This window comes from Schistocerca cancellata, chromosome 6, assembly GCF_023864275.1.
Source record: "Schistocerca cancellata isolate TAMUIC-IGC-003103 chromosome 6, iqSchCanc2.1, whole genome shotgun sequence".
NCBI lineage: Eukaryota > Metazoa > Arthropoda > Insecta > Orthoptera > Acrididae > Schistocerca > Schistocerca cancellata.
Genome location: NC_064631.1, coordinates 284,857,488 through 284,876,857, shown reverse-complemented (window position 1 = coordinate 284,876,857; position 19,370 = coordinate 284,857,488). Strand labels below are relative to the sequence as shown.

Below are 19,370 nucleotides of genomic sequence, written 5' to 3'. Positions count from 1 at the left end.
TCACTGTTGGCTGGTCACGTTTCCGTTTTTGGGCAGAAGTCGAGAGAGATGGAGTAGAATCCATTGCGGAGGAATCCCCCATGATTGCCAGCGTCTCCAATGGCGCGCTCCTTCCTTGTGGGGACCCTCTCAGAGGGCACTCCCGCCTTAGGTGAATGTTTACACCTCAGGTCACACCTCCCGAGAAACAGACGGAGGGACCAATCGGCATGGTCAGAAGGTATCAGCTCAGGCAATCACCCCTCCCCGGGCCTGGCCTTTACCAGGGGGTACGCGCATGCCTTACATGTCTACCCAGGGCGGGGACTTATGCGTTACCCCGTGACCGGCTACGCGTGCGAACGCGTGGGTCGGCCTTCAGGCACGCACAGGGAGGAAGGAAGACGAGGAAAAAGAAGAGAGAGGGAGAAAGAGGACAGACTGTCTCAAACGCCGAGGCGGAGACCAGAGAAGGCAAGGAGAAGAAGTCAATGAGAAGGCAAGGAGAAGAAGGCAAGGAGAAGTCAAGGGAAAGAGTAAGGAAGACAGTGAGGTGGAGAAGAGCAAAGAAAGGAACCAACAAAAGGAAGGAAGAAACGAGAAGTGAAAAACCAAAAAGACCACAATAATAGGTCGAGGAACCGTCCATCTCCGGACGCAGGCGCTAACTACCCCCGTGAGGGGGATGGACTCCTTTTAGTCGCCTCTTACGACAGGCAGGAATACCTCGGGCCTATTCTAATCCCCGGACCCGCAGGGGGGTGGCTGGCACTGTCAAAGCTTCACCCTCCTTTGCTGGTGGTGGACTGGAGCTGAGCTCGCAGCTGCAGACTGTATGTACCTGGCACCCCAACGTCCAAGGGCTTCTCCGCAGTCATTTCTCCTCTTGCTACCTGCGATGTTCATTCACTGCAGCATGAGAAGCCAGCATCCATTTATCTTGAGGCTTTCTTCTTTCTTGTTGAAGCTATTCCCGTGTTTCTGTATTTCTATTGCTTCTCTGAAAAAGTGGTGTGATAGTTCTTCTCTACAGCCAGAACTTCCATGTCGGCGAATTTTACTACGTGGTCGGTAACATACAGTATGTGCGCAATTTCTCCACCTGCTCCAACCTGCAATGTCACTTATGTTCCTTGATCCTGGTGTTCATTGATCATGCAGTCATTCCGACAAACTTCTCCACATGTGCATGGTATGCGGTATATTCCCGACATTGCAAGTGGGTCCCTTTTTTCCTTTCCCGATCTAAGACACTCTTTGATCTCCTTTGTCAGTTTGAAAATAGTGTTTATGTTGCGCAATATATAGCCGATTCTGTCTGTCACTCTGGGAATGTCTGGCAGAAAGGCCATACCTGACATTTCTTTTTCCGATTTGTCACTTTGCTGAGTGTTTGGCTCTGTTACAACTCTAATATAACTTGTGGAGTACCCATTGCTCCTCAGAACACTATCCAGGTGTTGCATTTCGCATCTGAGGTGCTGCAGCTCACATACTAGTCCTGCTCATGCTACGAGCGTATTAATCATGGCTCTTTTCTGTCTCGGGTGGTGGTTTGATAGTTTGTGCAGGTATTGGTCCATGTGTGCCAGTTTTCGATATGTGCTGTGTCCCAGGTTTTCACCATCCTTTGTAACCTGCACATCTAGAAATGGTAGTTATTTGTCCTTTTCTACTTCCATGGTGAATTTTATGTTGGCATGAGGCTGTTCAAGCATCTTATGAAGTCACTGTGCTGTTCTTCACCATGGCTCCACACAACAAAAGAATCATCGATGTATCTGTACCACAACTTAGGTTTACAAGTTGCCCAGTCCAGTGCTTGTGCTTCGGAATGTTCCATGAAGAAGTTGGGCATCACTGGACTAAAAGGAATACCCATGGTGATGCCTTCCAGCTGTTTGTAGAAATTGCCATTCCATGTGTAATAGGTCATGGTGAGACATGCATGAAAGGACTTTGTGATGTCTTGTGGGAAAATGGAACAGATATGCTCCAGAGTGTCACTCAGTGGCACTTACATACACAAAGAAACAACATCAAAGCACCTCAGACATGAAATGAAACACCTGGAAAGCGTTCTGAGGAGCAATGGGTACTCCACAAGTTATATTAGAAGTATAAAAGAGGCAACCACTTGGCGAAGTGACAAATCAGAAAAAGAAATGTCCGGTACAGCCTTTCTTCCATACATTCCCAGAGTGATGGACAGAATCGCCCATATATTGCACAAACATGGCATAAAGACTATTTTAAAAACGACAAAGAAAATCAAAGAGTGTTTTAGATTGGCAAAGAGAAAAAGGGACCCGCTTGCAATGTCGGGAATGTACCGCATACCATGCACATCCGGAAAAGTTTATGTAGGAATGACAGGATGATCAATCAATACCAGGATCAAAGAACATAAGAGACATTGCAAGTTTGGGCAGGTGGAGAAATCTGCCGTTGCAAAGCACGCACTGTGTGAGACTGACCACATAGTAAAATTCACCGACACAGAAGTTCTGTCTATAGAGAAGAACTATCACACCTGCTTGTTCAGAGAAGCTATAGAAATACACAAACATGGGAATAGCTTCAACATGAAAGAAGAAGGACTGAAGGTAAATGAATGCTGGCTTCTCATACTGCAGCGAACGACCATCACAGGTAGCAAGAGGAGAACCGCACCGGAAATGACCACAGAGAATCCCTCCGACATTGGCGAGCTAGGTGCATAGACTGCAGCTATGAGCTCAGCTCCAGTTCACCACCAGCAATGGAAAATGGCGAAACGTCAGAGACATCATCAGACAAACATCGGTCCAAGAACCTGAGACAGAAGCCAATAGGAAGTTTGTCGGTTTTTGCATTCCTCCATAGCTTTCATTTCATCTCTTATCATTTGTCCTGCTTGACCTTTGATTGATGGTTGGTTGGTGGGATTGGGGAAGGGACCAAACTACGTGGTCATCAGTCCCTCCAACCTTGGAATTACTAAAACCGATAAAACCCTCACACTATAAGAGTGAACTACAATGGCCATAAAATTACAAATTATTGACTGAGAAGGAAGGAAGGAAGAAGGCGGAAGAAGAGAGGAGGGAAAGAAAGTGACTAATGACAGGGGCATGAAGGAAGAAGCACAGGTAGACAAGATAGACACTCAAGGTAAAACAGACCCCATAAAGAAGGGAGTGGGAAGGCAGAGGGTAGGGGTGAACCACCAAGCCCAGTCAAAGCCAGTCCAATCAGGGCGAGGGTGGAGTAAGACGGCTTGCCATCCCCTCCACCCACCGGTAAGGCTGAAGGTTCCACCCTTAAATAAAGCAATAAAAAAAAACCATCACGAAGAAATCGTAAAACTAGATCAGTCACTGAGGCACTGTCAGCTAACACCAGATGTAGCAAGTCAGGAAAGCTAAAAGACTGTCGCATGTCAGCTAAGTCAGGACAGTCAAGTAATAAGTGAACCACAGTCAACATCGATCCACGATGACAGAGAGGGGGGTACTCACTACGGAGGAGATAACCTTGAGTCAGTCAAGGATGGCCGATGTGGAGCCAGCAAAGGATGACAGACTCTCTACGAGAGACCTGTAAGGAGGACCGCCACATAGTTGTAGAGTCCTTTATCGCCCTGAGCTTGTTCAGTGGAGAAAGAGTGTGCCATTCTGCATTCCAAAGTCCCAAAACCTGAAGATGTAATGCCAAGTGAAGGTCTATTTCTGGAATGCCAATAGCAAGAGATGGCCCGTTAGTAGCCAATTTAGACAATCAGCAAATTCATTGCCAGGGATCCCAACATGGCCTGTGGTCCAAATGAAAATCACTGAGATCCACGTTGATCAAGGAGAGAAAGGGAGTCCTGGAGAACTATGACCAACGGGTGGCGAGGGAAGCACTGGCCAATAGCTTGCAAACTGCCCAAGGAGTCACTACAGATAGTGAAGGACAGTCCTGAGCAGAGGCGGACATGGACCAGTGTGCGCAAGATTGCTACCAATTCTGCAGTAAAAACACTACAGCCATCAGGCAAGGAGCGAAGTTATGTGTGTCTCGCATAGGTGTAAGCATAACCAGTGTGACCAGCAACCATGGAGCCATTAGTATAAATCACTTCTGAACCCTGGAATGAACTGAGGAGACAGTAGAACTGGTGGCAAAGGGCCTCTGGAGGGACAGAATGCTTTGAATTAATGGAGATCAAGACAGAGCTGTGACTGAGACACACACCACAGAGGGGTACGTGCGTGAGCGGAGAAAGGAGGCAGTAAAGGGAAGTGCTGGAGCTCAGAAAAGAGCGACTGAATGCAGGCAGCCATGGAAAGCCCACATCATGGCCGCCGCCGCAGGAGGTTGATCTCCGTGTCTGGATAAAGGATACCTTAATTATGGTGCTTTGGGGTGCAGTGAATGCAGGCGTGTAAGATATCAGCTGTTGTTGGTGCAAAACTCACAGTGGTGGAATCCCTGCCTCTGCGAGAAGGCTATTCACAGGACTAGTCCGGAAGGCACCAGTCGCAAGTCATACCCCCACATTGGCGGATGGAGTCTATTATTCACAATGTCGAAGGTGTCGCAGAACCATAGACAGGACTCCCGTAGTCTAAACAAGACTGGACCAGTGTTTTGTACAATCGCAGGAGAATAGAGCGGTCTGCACCCCAGGTGGTATTGCACAGACATCTATGAACATTGAGATGTAACCAGCACATCCTCTTCAGCTGGCGAAGATGAGGGAGCCATGTCAACCGGGCACTGAAGACCAGACCCAAGAAGCGATGGGTGTCCACCCTTTCACGGGATTGGCCATCAAGGAACAGGTCCAGACGGAGATGGACTGTATGGCAACGGTAGAAATTAATGACATACGACTTGGCCACCGAAAACTATGGGGAGAGAGCTGAAGATTGCGCCCGGTAGATTCCCCCCTGTAGACGGCATTCTGCAGCACCCATGACGGAGGAACTGACAGATACAAAAATCGGCAGCATACAAAGAGGGGGACACTGTCGGCCCAGTAGCCGCCACCAGTCCATTAATGGCGATAGGGACGCTCAGCATGGAACCCTGTGAAACCCCATTTTCTTGCCGATAGGAAGTGCCGTAGGAGAAATCAACTTGGACCCGGAAAGAGCGACAAGAAAGAAAGTTATGGATAAAAATGGGTAGAGCACCACGAAGGCCCCATTCGTCAAGGGTGGTGAGGATGTGGTGGCATCAGGTGGTCTCTTAGGCTTTATGCAGGTCAAAAAAGACTGCAATGAGGTGTTGCCAATGGGCAAAAGTCGACCAGGTAGCAGACTCCAGGTGAACCAAGTTAGCCACCGTAGAGCGGCCAAGGCAGAAGGGAGTTGTTGAAGAAGGGTGGTTAGGGCAAGAGATGTGGGCAGCCTGTCAAGTGGAAGGTAGAGATTACAGATTGTGATTGGAGTGGCCAGATGGACCCTGACAGCAATTGCTTCCAGAGTGGTATGGAGGGGAACCCATTTACTAACAATGTCCTTGCGGACCAAGGTGCAAACACCACCTGAAGCCTGCAAGGGACCAATTCGATTTCGACAGAAAGCATGGAACGCACGAAGGGTGGGTGAGTAAGAATTGACAAAATGGGTCTCCTGGAGAGCAATGCAAGCAGCAGAGTAGGAGGAAATAAGGGGCTGCAACTCGGGGAGGTGACGCAAATAGCCATTACAATTCCACTGGAGGATTCTCAAGCTGGAGTCCAAATGGGAAGCGAATGGACCAGAGCCAGTCACGCCGCCGATGGTTGGTTGGTTGTTTGAGGTTTAAGGGACCAAACAGCTAGATCATCAGTCCCTTGTTTCAAATAGGCTCCATTCCGCTAATGGGACATCTCAGTAAAGTCAGAAAAATAAAACGGAAAAAGGTAAAAACGTAAAAGGGCAGTCATGTTGTCATTGGTAAAAAACAAAATGAGGGAAGTCGGCAAGAGAACGAACCCAACACTATGCTGAAGCAGCATAGGCAAGACCACCTGTGACGTAAAAGGTACAACTGCTAGAATGTAGAAAGAACGTATGGGAATAGAAAGACTAACCAAGCCTTAAAAAAAAGGGTAAAAACAGAGTAAAAGGGGAAGAAAAGAGGATTTCGGTCAGGGAGGGGAATCGGGAATCTCCGAACACCGCTTACAGTGGGAGACACCCAAACACTCACCGCCCTGCCCCAACACCAGGGAGAGATTAAAAACCTTAAAACTGAGAATAAAAACCACTTTCCCGGAGGAAACCAAGAACCAGAGAGACCATCCGGAAATCGTCAGCCAACATCAAAGGTAAAGTGCGGGGGAGTCTGTACTTAGCACGCAGAGCCAAAAGAAGGGGGCATTCAACCAAAATGTGGGCTACTGACTGGAAGGCTCCACAACCACATAGTAGGGGTGGCTCATCACGCAAAAGAAAACCATGGTCAGCCTGGTATGGCCAATGCGGAGACGACACAGTGTGGTCAAGTCCTTTTGGGAGAGGCGAAAGGAAGAACTCCACGGGCCTGGTGTCACCTTAATTGCACGAAGTTTATTAGACAGGGGAGTAGCCTCCCAAGAATTGGCCCATGACTGTGCGAAGCGGGATTTGATGTGAAGCCGTAAATCCGCTGCAGGAGGGGTTACAGAAAACTGCTCCCCCAGCCAAACAATCAGCGAGCTCATTACCCGGGATACCCACATGGCCAGGGACTCAAAGGAAGTCAATGGAACAAGCAGCACGGTGAATATCAGCGAGATGGTCATGGATGGCAGAGACCAAGGGATGGCGCGAAAAACACCGGTCAATAGCAAGAAGGCCACTCATCGAGTCCGTACATAACAAAACGCAGTTGTGTTGGGACTGTTTAATAAAGGTAAGGGCCTGGGAAATTGCCATCAATTCCGCAGTAAACACCCCACATGTAGGTGGCAGCAGATGACTTTCCGTTCCAACAGAGGATGTGAAGGCATACCCAACATGATCAGCAGATTTAGAGCCATCAGTGTAAAAAACAACAGCATCCCGAAACTCCCATAAAATTTGGCGGAAAAAGGAACGGAACACCACCGGGGGGATGGAATCTTTCAGACCTCGGCGGAGATCCATCCGAATTCGAGGCCGAGGAACTAACCAAGGAGGGGTAGAGGGGAGGGAGCGAGGAAGACAGGACAAAGAAGGAAGCTGAAAATCACGGCAAAGAGACGGAAGGCGCAGCCCAACCGGTAAACCCGCCCGAGGACGGGAGTCGGGTGGGTGACGTCCATGGTCTGGGAACAGGATAGAATAGGAAGGATGAGTGGGAGAGGAATGGATAGTGAGTGCTAAGACACCAGAAGCTGGGACCGCCGAACAGAAAGGGGGGGGGGGGGGGGGGGATCCCAGCTTCAACCAGGAGACTATCAACAGGGCTAGTAGGGAAGGCACCGGTGGCCAAACGGATACCACGATGGTGGACTGGATCCAGCACGTGCAGTGTGGAAGGAGCAGCTGAACCATAAACTTCACAACCATAATCCAAGCGAGACAGAACTAGAGCACGATAAAGACGGAGGAGGAGGGAACGATCCGCACCCCAAGAGGAGTGGGCAAGGAAGCGAAGAACATTGAGTTTACAGAAACATCCTACCTTCAGGAGTCTGATATGGGGCAGCCAAGTGAGCTTGTTGTCGAAAAGAAGACCCAAGAAACGAAAATGTGGGACCAAAGGCAATCTTTGTGCAGCGAGATAGAGCTCTGGCTCAGGGTGGATCATAGTACGGCGACAGAAGTGGACCACTCGCGATTTTAAAGGAGAGAATTGAAACCCGTGTGAGAGGGTCCATGCAGAGGCACGCCGTATAGCTACCTGGAGCTGCCGTTCTGCAGATGCCATCGAGGAGGAACTAACCCAAATGCAGAAATCATCCACATACAGGGCAGGGGCGACCAAGGGACCGACAGAGGCCACAAGTCCATCGATAGCAATGAGGAAAAGAAGGACACTCAAGACAGAACCCTGTGGGATGCCTGTCTCCTGGGTCCGTGGAGAACTAAAAGCAGTACCAACTCAGACTCTGAATGACCGATGGATCAGGAACTGGTGGATAAAAATTGGGAGTGGGCCCCGAAGACCCCACTGATGAAGGGTAAGTAAGATGTGATGGCGCCAGGCTGTGTCATAGGCCTTGCGAAGGTCAAAAAACACTGCAACCAAATGGCGGCGCTGGGAAAAAACCTGCCGGACTGTGGATTCCAAGCGAAGTAAATGATCGATTGGAGACTGTCCCTCTCGAAAGCCACACTGGTAAGGGGACAATAGATCCCGAGATTCGAGGACCCAATTGAGCCGACGGGCTACCATCCGTTCAAGTAACTTACAAGCAACATTGGTCAAACTAATTGGTTGATAGCTGTCAACAGATAGGGGGTTCTTACCAGGCTTGAGGACAGGAACCACAATGCTATCCCTCCACTGAGAAGGGAAGTCACCCTGGAGCCAGATACGGTTAAACACCCAAAGAAGATGTTGCCGTTGTGGAGCACTGAGATGTTGAAGCAGTTGGTTATGAATGGAATCTGGGACAGGGGGCGTAGCGTGAGAAGAAGATAGAGCAGAAAGAAATTCCCCTTCAGTAAAAGGTTCGTTGTAAGATTCTGACTCACAAGGGGTGAAACATAAGGTGGAAGCTTCAGCCCGCTGTTTTTGATGAAGGAAAGCAGCTGGATAGGAGGCTGATGCTGATGCCACTGCAAAATGGGTCGCTAGATGTTCTGCAAGAACTAATGGGTCCGTACAAATGCCATCTGGGAGGTGAAGGCCTGCGAGGGTGGACTGCCGATGGCAACCTTGGAGAGAGTGAAGTGTAGCCCATACCCGTGACAAAGGGACAGTAGAACCAAGGGAAGAAACGAATCGTTGCCAACATATCCGCTTGCTCTGTTTGATTAAATAACGGGCTTTAGCGCGAAGGCGTTTAAAGGTAGTAAGGCTGGCTATGGATGGGTGCCTCTTAAAGTGTTGCAAAGCTCGACGGCGATGACGGATGGCAATGGCAATAGCCGTACTCCACCACGGGACTTGCCGGCGACGAAATGGTCCAGATGAGCGCGGGACAGCAAGGCTAGCAGCGCGAACAATCGCGTCAGACACGTCACGTTGGATGTCATCAATACAACCCGACAAAGAGGGAGAAAACGCGACCTGTGCAGTGTATAGAGGCCAACCGGCGCGTTGGAAAGACCAACGAGGCAACCTGTCCATCGGGGAGCGGTAAGGGAGCGTGATAATCAACGGGAAATGGTCACTATCACAAAGGTTGTCGTGTGGCGACCAGTGTAATGAAGGGAGGAGAGAGGGAGAAGAAAGAGAAAGATCAATGGCAGAAAAGGTACCATGACCGGCACTGAAATGAGTAGGGGAGCCATCATTAAGAAGGCACAGGTCGTGGTCTGCAATAAATTGGTCTATAAGAAGACCTCGTCTAGATGGAAAGGCACTGCCCCAAAAAGGATGATGAGCATTAAAACCCCCAAGGAGGAGGAAGGGAGGAGGAAGTTGCTGAAGAAGGGCGGTTAAGGTAGCAGGTGTAAGAGTCCTGTCAGGAGGGAGATAAAGATTGCAAACTGTGATTGCAGAGTCGAAGTGGACCCTAACAGCAACCGCTTCCAATGTAGTTTGAAGAGGAATCCACGTGCTAGCAATGTCTGTACGGACCAATGTACAAACGCCACCAGAAGCCCGCAGGGGTCTGACCCGATTTCGACAGAAAACGCGGAACCCACGGAGGGTCGGTGAGTGAGCATCAGTAAAATGAGATTCCTGGAGAACCACACAAGCTGCAGAGTAGGACGAAAGAAGGGATTTCAATTCCGGAAGGTCACGATAGTATCCATTACAATTCCATTGGAGAACCACAGAACGATGGTTTAAATGGGGGCTGAACACTTTAAATCCAGTCATACCGCCGGGTCCCCACCCGTCACCGACAAGGAGGGGGCGACATCCATGAACAACAGGTCAGAATCCGGTTGTGAAGTCGAGGAAGGGACCTCCGGTGACACCAGAGGCTCTTTTTCCCGGGACTTATGTTTCTTCTTCCGTTCAGGCTGAGATCGAGGAGGGCTGTGTGGCATGAAGGAGCCAGCTGCAGCAAGATCAGGAACAGAAAGAGACCGGGCGACCTGGGGGCCGACAGACCGTGGCTCTCGCGGTCGTCGCGCGGCAGCAGACCTTTGGCCTGGAAGGTGCCGGGAAGGGGCATCCCAGGAGAGGTGCCCTTGACCGGCAGACGCCGAAGGAGTGGGACACTTCTCCGGCTGGGGAGGGGGAGCAGTGCCCATAGGAGAAGGTGTGGGAGCCGCAGGGGAGGTGGGGAGGAGAGGGGTCCAGGATGGGGGTAAGGAAGGGGGAGGAAGGGGTGAAGATGTAACCAAGGCGTAACTAGATGTCATGGACACAGGGTGGAGTCGTGCATATTTCTTATGGGCCTCTGTGTAGGTTAAACGATCGAGGGACTTATACTCCTGTATCTTTTTTTTCCTTCTTATATACTGGGCAATCTGGTGAACGTGGAGAATGACTACCATGACAATTTACACAGACAGGAGGGGGAACACAGGGACTCCCCTCATGGAGTGGAAGTCCACAGTCACCACAGAGAGGGGCCTGTGAACAGCGGGAAGATGTGTCCAAAACGCAAGCACTTAAAACACCTCATAGGAGGTGGGATGTACGGCTTCACATCACAGCAATAGACCATAATCTTAACTTTCTCAGGGGGGATATCCCCTTCAAAGGCCAGGATAAAGGCACCAGTATCAATATGATTGCCTTTAGGACCCTTCTGAACACGCCGAACAAAGTGAACACCCCGCCGTCTGAGACTGTCCCGAAGTTCCTCATCAGTTTGAAGGATGAGGTCCCTGTGAAAAATCACACCTTGTACCATATTTAGAGACTGGTGGGAGGTAATGGACACAGGTATTGTGCCAAGATGGGTACAGGCACGAAGGGCCGCAGATTGGGCAGCTGAAGCAGTTTTTATCAGCAACGAACCCGACCGCATCTTGCTCAGGGAGTCCACTTCGCCAAACTTGTCTTCAATGTGTTCCACAAAGAATAAAGGTTTGGTATTGGTGAAAGTATCTCCATCAGTCCTGGTGCAAACTAGATAACGGGGGAAAGGTTTTGCCCCTAGCCGACGGGCCTGACCCTCTTCCCAGGGGGTAGCCACGGAAGGGAAGGCCGAAGGGGCAAGAGAAGCAGCACCTGAGCAATCAGTTCCACGCAGAGAGACGGCAGCAGAAGAACGGCCAGAGTTCTGGACCCGTATGCGTTGCATTTGCAACCACCCACTCCGATCAGGGGCTCTCCTCACGGGCGCCACCCAGCCACAGCAAGGGCCGTCTGGCACGGCGGCCATTGCCGTGAGTTCCGATGCTCCAGGATGACGAGCAACCACTCCAAGGCATGCATGAGGAGGTCACAGCTCAGGTATCAGAAGTGTGTTCCCTGTGTGTTCAGGGGGCTCAACCAAAAGGGTACATAGTGACCCAACCACACGGGCTGGCTACCGTGCTGGCTATGCACCCTAGTATCAGACAATGACATGAAAGAAAAGGTGGAATGTACTAGGAGGGCGCACGTCCGAGACACTAGGTAAGGTGCTCTTCCACAAACGGCTCACAATACGGAGGAGAAATTTTGTAATGGAGGTCAAACCCCAGAGGGGGACCAAGGAATGCCAAAAGGAGGAGATGATTATGCAACAAAGCCGAATTGGTAAACCAACAGAACCAGGAGGATAGCGGGGGCCAACATAAGCAAGGACACCAAGAGAGGGAGAGGAGAGGGCGAGGGGAAAGGAGCATGGAGGGGAAAGGAGGGGAAGGGAAAGGAAATGCAGCCCTGGAGAGAAAGAAGGCTGCAATGGCTCGGGGCCCCATGCTCGCCACGCACGTATCCACAAAAGAGTTGTGGACACCCTGGGAGGGTCACGCCGCCGAGTCACCATCTGTCACCGATAAGGATGGGGTTTTGTTCATATATGTGGGGTCAGACTCTGTTGGTCCACTGGCTGGAGGAGGGGAAGGCAGCACCTCAGGGGGTACTGGAGGGGCCTTGCCCTTGTTCCTGTGTTTCTGCTTCTCTTGTGAAACAAGAGATGGGCAGACTGCAGCGAGGTCGGGCAGGAATTTCGAGAAGATGGTCACAAGCATGCAGGGCTTCAGATTGGGCAGCAGAAGATGTCTTTAAGAGCAAAGAACCGTGTGACATAATTGTTCATATTTTTTAAAAATTTGTTGTAAATATTTTATTGAAACTGTTAAAGCAGAAGTAGAGACATCTTGTTTGAAGCGAAATTGATACTGAAACTCTTTGATAAGATTAAAATGAATGTACATATTAAGAAAATGGGTGTAATACTTACTTGTAAATATTGTAAAGATATATATTTGTTATAATTATTACATGTAAAAAGGTGTTATAATGTAATTATGTATGTAATAGTTACTGGCACTCACTTAGGGTTGTATGAGATATGTGTCGTATAAAAGATGGAGTAGTTCCATCAGGAACGGAAAGCGTAGGAAAAGGTGGGAGCGGAAATGTTTGGCACGCTTTGGCGGGCGCAAACAAAGTCAGTCGGTGGCCAGTGATTTTAGAGGCAGCACATACAGTGCCAGCATAGTGTGGAAAGCGCCATATTATTGTATCTTACTTCGGTTGGAAACTGCAGTTTATCACGACCTGGTATGGGGAGAAAAATGGGCTATTTATTATAGCTATGTATTATAGTGTGTGCCAGGAAGTTGAAATGTGCTTTAAGAATAATCTAAATTAACAATTGTGTCCACCTGGTAATTTATCCTGCTCATAAACCAAGCAGGATCCTAACCTGGTACATGAAAATTCCGAGTGACCTGTATTCAACCAAGATTGAAGTCTTTAATATATTGTTGACAAATCAGTGGTTAATCAGTGAAATAATTGATGGAAAGAATAACTGAGAATTTCATAATTAACATTGATATTATTTCTGTGTTAAAACGATTACGTAAGGTTATGCCAGATTCAGAGACCACATTAGATAAATTGTTTGCTGCTTTCACATTACGTATTAATGAAAGGAAATACTAAGTTGATGATTGATGGTGATAAATAGTAATGTTAAACAGTTTATAGTGAATCAATGAAATGTTGAGTACCAAATACGTTGATGTAAAAATCCTCCCTGTCCAAATTTACTTTTGTTTTCATGAAATCAGTCTGTTTGATTAAGCAATTGGGTGCTGTAGTTTTGTCTCTAGCGGCTAAACTTTTCTTGTATTGTTGAACCATCTTTTATCTAAATCTAACGTGAAGTCTGTTAGGTAAGTAAGGAGTTGCAATCTTTTCTGCTGTCCTACTCAGCTTCATTACGTGTGCCTAATTAGACTGGTGAATAATAGTGTACTGCCAACCATATATATTGTTATTGATGCAGAATAGTAGTCTAACTACTGTTATTTGCCATACCTCTGAACTAATGACTTATCTGAAGAAACGAGTTAAATTCTGATGCTTATTCCTTAGGTTAACACACACAGTTATTACATTTGTTTTTGTGGTTTTGCTGTCCAGATAGGTAACTGTATTTGTCTGTTACATTGCTTATTATTAACAGTATAGTATAAGAATATTACAGTTGGCTTTGCATTACAGTATGTTTTGTAAACCAATTCAGAGAATACAAAATACACGCAAGTGCAAGTATTACATCTGGTTTTACATATCACGACAGTAAATAACCCACACAACATAAGGAGGAATATTACAACCAGACTGCATTTTACTCACGGATTCCACGGTGCCATACATATCTTCAATTGTCACCACAAAAAGCAAAGGCTTGGTCATGGCAAAACTTTCGCCATCTCTCCTGGTACAACCAGGTACCGAGGGAAAGATTTCAACCCAAGCTGGCGAGCTTGACCCTCTTCCCATGGGGTGGCCAGGGAGAGAGACAGCCACAGAATGGCCAGAATGTTGAAGCTTTTGTCACTTAATGTACAAGGCATCCACCCCAGTACCACCCACTCCGACCAGGGGCTCGCCCTGTGGGCGCCACCCAGCCACAGCAAGGGCCATCTGGCATGGCGGCCATTGCCAGGAGTTCTGATGCCCCAAAGTTATGAGCATCGACTCCTTGGCATACATGAGGTGTTAACAGCACAGGTACTATCACTGTGATCCCTGTGTTGCCAGGAGGCTCAGCCAAGTGTGTACTTAACAGGCCCACCACACAGACTGGCTACCATGCTTGTGACCTAGCAGGAAGGGGGCAAGGGTGCAAGGGGAAAAGAGAGGGGAGGGGGAGAGGAGCCTGCACCATGGAAACTAGGTTGAGAGTTCGTCCCCAAATGGCTCACACTGAACAGAAAATGTTGGAAATGGAGGTCAAACCCCAAGGGGACCAAAAATGTTGAAAAGGAGATGGAAACAGCAAACTAAACAATAGCACATACCAAAACAAAGCCGGGAGTATAGCCAGGTCAATATAAAGAAGTCCACCAAGAGGGAAAGGAGGGGGCAGGGAGCAAGGAGCAAGGACAGGGAAGGAGAGGAACAGGGACAGTAATGCAGTCTGGAAAAAGGAAGGAGACTGCAATAGTTTGGGGCCCCGTGCATGCCACACATGTACCCACAAAACGGTCTGTGGGAACCTTTGATCGTGTCAATCCTTGTTTTATAATATGTTCTTGAAGAATCTGACTATTCTGTAAAAATCTCTTATTGTTTGGTGTTCAATCCTTTCCTGCCAGTGTTATGTTCCTACTTACCATACTCTTGCTTTTCTGGTCAGAGAACTTCCCTTGCTTCACTAGCTACCTCCATGTATCCCAATCTTATTCTTTCATATTGTTTGTTTGTCAACCATAACACTTTAGCCACTTTGCTTTTGTTGACTGCATGATCTACACTTATCGTTCAATCATCCTCTACTCCTCTTCTTTCTCTATAATGGTTTCAGCACTTCATCTGTGGTGTGTTTGACTTAGATCTTGAGCGTGGACTATAACTTGTCTATATCATCTTCCTCTTCTTCCACAGCAGCAAAACTGTTTCAAATGTCAGTTGCACACCTGTCCTTGTCATCTTCCAGTACATCTGCATTTATTTTTCCAGTCTGCATCACTTCTCCTGCAGTTTCTACATTCTTTCCTTTCACAAATAGTTGTCAGCACAAAACATTCAATAGATTACTACAATTAAATTTAGTATACTTTTAGATAAAACCACCTTTCCCTCAGTGCATGCTGGTGCTGTCATACCAGTCACCGAAATTCATGATAATACTGTACTGCGGTGTAGATAGAGAGGTGCATGTAATAGGCAGACTTAAAAATTTCACTTAACAATAGCACAGTGTGTTATTTGAAATGGTTGTTTTAATAAAATAATGTGACAATAACATCACGAAATTTCACATTTTTTCCATTTGCATGTGTAATCATTCTGAAAATGACAGCAGAAGTTGGTGAAATCAGGTTTATGTTTATCACTAACTGGCAATGATGGCTTCTCCTAATTTGTTATGATGGGAGTCACTGTGAAGCAGCTTTTAAATACTCATTGAAAGCATAAGGGAAACTTTAAGACCTTTTCACACTTTCCAGATCATCATTCTCCCTTGCATTTAAATAATAATATTCACATGTAACACCAACAGAACAGAACTTCCATATCAGATGCACTGAACATTCTCTGTGAAGATATTTTGTCATTGACACTCGAGGTCATGTCAGGGTCTATAGATGGGCACATGATCCTCCTGTTCAGTTGTAACCTTTTCTCAGGATGGTTAACTCCACTATTCACTGACTTAATTCACTGGTTGGTTAATAACTGACATGTTCAATTTAACTGAATTTTCATTTGCACTTATGTTTTTTTTACTCCATATCATTATTTCTTATCACTTACTAAGACAGAAGTAAGAAACAAAAATGAAAAAGAAGCCACCACAAAACAGTACCAAAATTGACAGAAAAATAATGTGAGAATTTTCTACGAAAATAACACAGAAATTGGTAATTTTTTGCTGCTTCTTTATTAATTAACTTTACCTTTAAAAATAAAACAAAAATGACATATTTCACTGACATTCTATGATTACCTCAAAGGAAGACAATGACAACGGAGATTACCACATACTGTTAAAGGTACCATATTTTCCAAACCATTTCTGGTATATGCTAGAATGGTTACTTCATCAAAGCTACAGCAGTCCACCTGTCTTATCGTCACAAAAATACATTGTATATCCTGTGTGTTTGTATATTTTGAGCTACTTATTTTCATTGTATTATGGCGGCAAAATCATACATCATTGTGTGATGATCTCCGTTTGAATAAATAAATCAAATCAATAGCAGAAATAGAAACTAGTTCCAAAACACCCTTTAGGTGGAAAACAGCATTTTTGGGTGAAGCTGAGAATAGCAACACCCATACTGATCAAATGTTGGTTCATGTAAGGTCTATTTGAAAAAAAAAAAGAAGTTTTTTATTTTTTATTGTTTCAAACAAAATTTTGGAGTTCTGGCATTAAAAGTATATATGAGACATTAACAACAGATCAACTGGTCAATAATCAAAATAAATACCTATATTTTTCCAATGACACTTCTTTGCCATTAATATCATTGGCTGTGAATTCATAGATGGATGTGGCATTTTTCCAATTGTCCATTTTTGAAACTGTCTCAACCTGTATGAGAGAGAAATGCATTCCCATAATTATATGTATAAAATACTAAGTTGTAGGTGATAATACATGAAAGAAAGTGTTTCAGCAGAATATTTCACAAGAACACTCGTCTATTTCACAAACTTTCACAGTTAGACTAGCAAACATTAATGGTAAAAGCATGGCCAACTCCATACCAGACATTGTTATCTTTTGTTGCACTTCAAACAACTTGCTGCCTTGTTCCACAGTTGTGAGCAAATAATTAAAAAGCAATTGCATCTATACATAAAACATGAGAGACAGTGCAGTAATTTATTCCTGGTGGATAAATTTGTAATGAATTGCTAAAAGCATTCTGGTCATATGGCACACATCATATCTGACAATCTCTACAGTAAGTGGAAAAGAACGTTACAGGTACTGCTGAGAACACAGGTAGTCATGTGGCTTTGGTGTCACTTCTGACTTCAAGGCTGCAACACCAAGCAATCTATCAGGAACATCATCACTTGAAATTAAGGGAGGGGGGAAATGCATACATGCTTTTGTAGTGATAGTTACCACTTACATCCCCACCAAAGCAGATCTATTAAATGTATCAATATCAGTCAACAATCAGGTGAGCTACCAGTCTGTCATGGTTTACATTCAGTTTTTACTGGGCGTGCATTTGCAATTTTCTTTATATCTAAAAGTTCATGCTGATACTAATAGACGTTTGTGAGTAATTTAAAGGCCGTCCACATTGACTAGTCCTAAATCTGCATCCACAAGACTTCAATTCATATCATCAGTTATTAAAACTTTGTAAATTATTTTACCGTTTCATGCATCTTGTACCGGACATCAATTGTTTTTCTCTGTTGAAGCCCACACACTAAACTTTGAAGCTATGGTGTTAATCAATGGCTGGAGTTATATTACCAATCCTCACATCAAAATTCATTTCATTTTGTGTCTAAATAGTTGCATACCATTTTTTTTTTAATATGGCACTCTTGAAAAAAAAATTATAATCAGCTTGGCAAGTTTTGCAGACAAACATCCTAATTTATATTCCGCAAAATTAAAATGTGCAGCAAGTTTAAGATCAAATTTTAATACAACATGGTCGGCATATTCTGCAGGTTATAAGATTCTGTCATTACTGAAACAGCATTTTGTGGTATTTGTTATGGGACATGTGTAACAATAGGAAGCCAAATGACATTGTGTAACAAACTGTCATCACATGTTACATGTTGTAAAGTGTTGGTCATATGGTCCATTTATCACATGCATATCAATTCACCAAAACCTATAGTTAATTATATCATCGTGATACACTCACCTCTACAATAACTATTGTTAAGAGTGTAGTTATGCTTGACACATACTCAGACAGACTCACTGATTTCTTACTGTACATTTTTGTCACATGTGATCCACAGACATGAAGTGAAGAAGATAACAACGTAAATGTCTTAGAACAGCCTACATATCACTTTCTGACAGCTTCTGTAAAACTCTCCTTTATTGCAAACGAAGCACATGGCTTAAGCATAAGGCAGTTGCTGGTAGGATGGAAAATAGTATGCTTCAATAATTGCTACTTGTGGATAGCAGCGAAATGCAGCAAGATCCCAGCTACAGATATCTTCATGAATAGGCTTCAAAGTCCAGGATATGAAGTTCTCATCACTTCAAAAGTTTTCATACTTATTTTATTACTATTGGATTTATTACTATAACTTGTACAGGAACCAGATTATAATTTATCATAGAAGAGTAACTGATTGTAGGCAAATTAAATCAGGAAATGCTGAGGGAGTTAGATTAGAAAAATAGGATTACCAGACAAATTTTGCTACATGGGCTGCAAGGTAGCAGATGACAGCATAGGTAAAGAAGATAATGCAGTCTAGCAGTAGGAAGAAAAGGTTTCCTGAACAATAAATAGATGTTAACATTTAATAAAAATTTAAGTATTGTGAAGTGTTTTCTGAAAGTACTTGTCTGGAGTGTACCTAAGTAAAAAGCAGACAAACAGTACAAGCAAGAAGAGTATAGAAGCCTGGCAAATGTGGTACTACAGAAGGTAACTAATAACAAGGTACTGATTGGTACAATGCGACTAAAAGAATGGCACACTCACAAAACAAAACTGTTATGGCATTCATGGCCACTTGTTGACAAATTGCCTATTGGCTCCTATTTCTGGTTCTTTGGCCGACATTTGTTCAATATTTTTCTGACGTTTTGACAGCACGAGTAGCTTGCGATGTCAAAGCTCCATCCTCCATTGCTGTTCGTGGACTGTAGTCCAGCTTGTGGCTGTAGATTATATGTACCTGGCACTTCAACTTCCAAGAGCTTTTCCGTGGTCATTACCACTGTTGTACTTCCCTTGCTACCTGCAATGTCACAGGAATCCACGATCCATTCATCTTGAGGCTTTCTCTTTTTTGTCAGAGCTATTATCATGTTTGTATATTTTTATAGCTGTCCTGAACAAGTGGGTGTAATGCTCTTCCCTGTGTTGGCGAATTTCACTATGTGGTCAGTCCCACACAGTGTGTGTTCCGCCACATCAGATTGCTCTACGTGCCCCAATCTGCAATGGCTCTTATGTTTAGTGCTCCCAGTGTTGATTCATCACCCAGTCATTCCAACATAGACTTTTCTACATGTACATGATATTTGGTATATTTCCAACATTGCA

The 19,370-nt window shown here is 45.5% G+C and overlaps 1 protein-coding gene across 3 annotated transcripts in view; it reads right to left on the bottom strand.

The window, feature by feature from the left end:
• Positions 1-19,370, bottom strand: part of LOC126190855 (phospholipid hydroperoxide glutathione peroxidase-like) — a 61,025-nt gene that overhangs the window by 34,079 nt on the left and 7,576 nt on the right. For all 3 annotated transcript variants that reach the window (XM_049931445.1, XM_049931447.1, XM_049931446.1), the window contains one exon: positions 16,584-16,687. In XM_049931445.1, the coding sequence (XP_049787402.1) occupies positions 16,584-16,687 (104 nt within the window). The remainder of the gene's footprint in view (positions 1-16,583; positions 16,688-19,370) is intronic.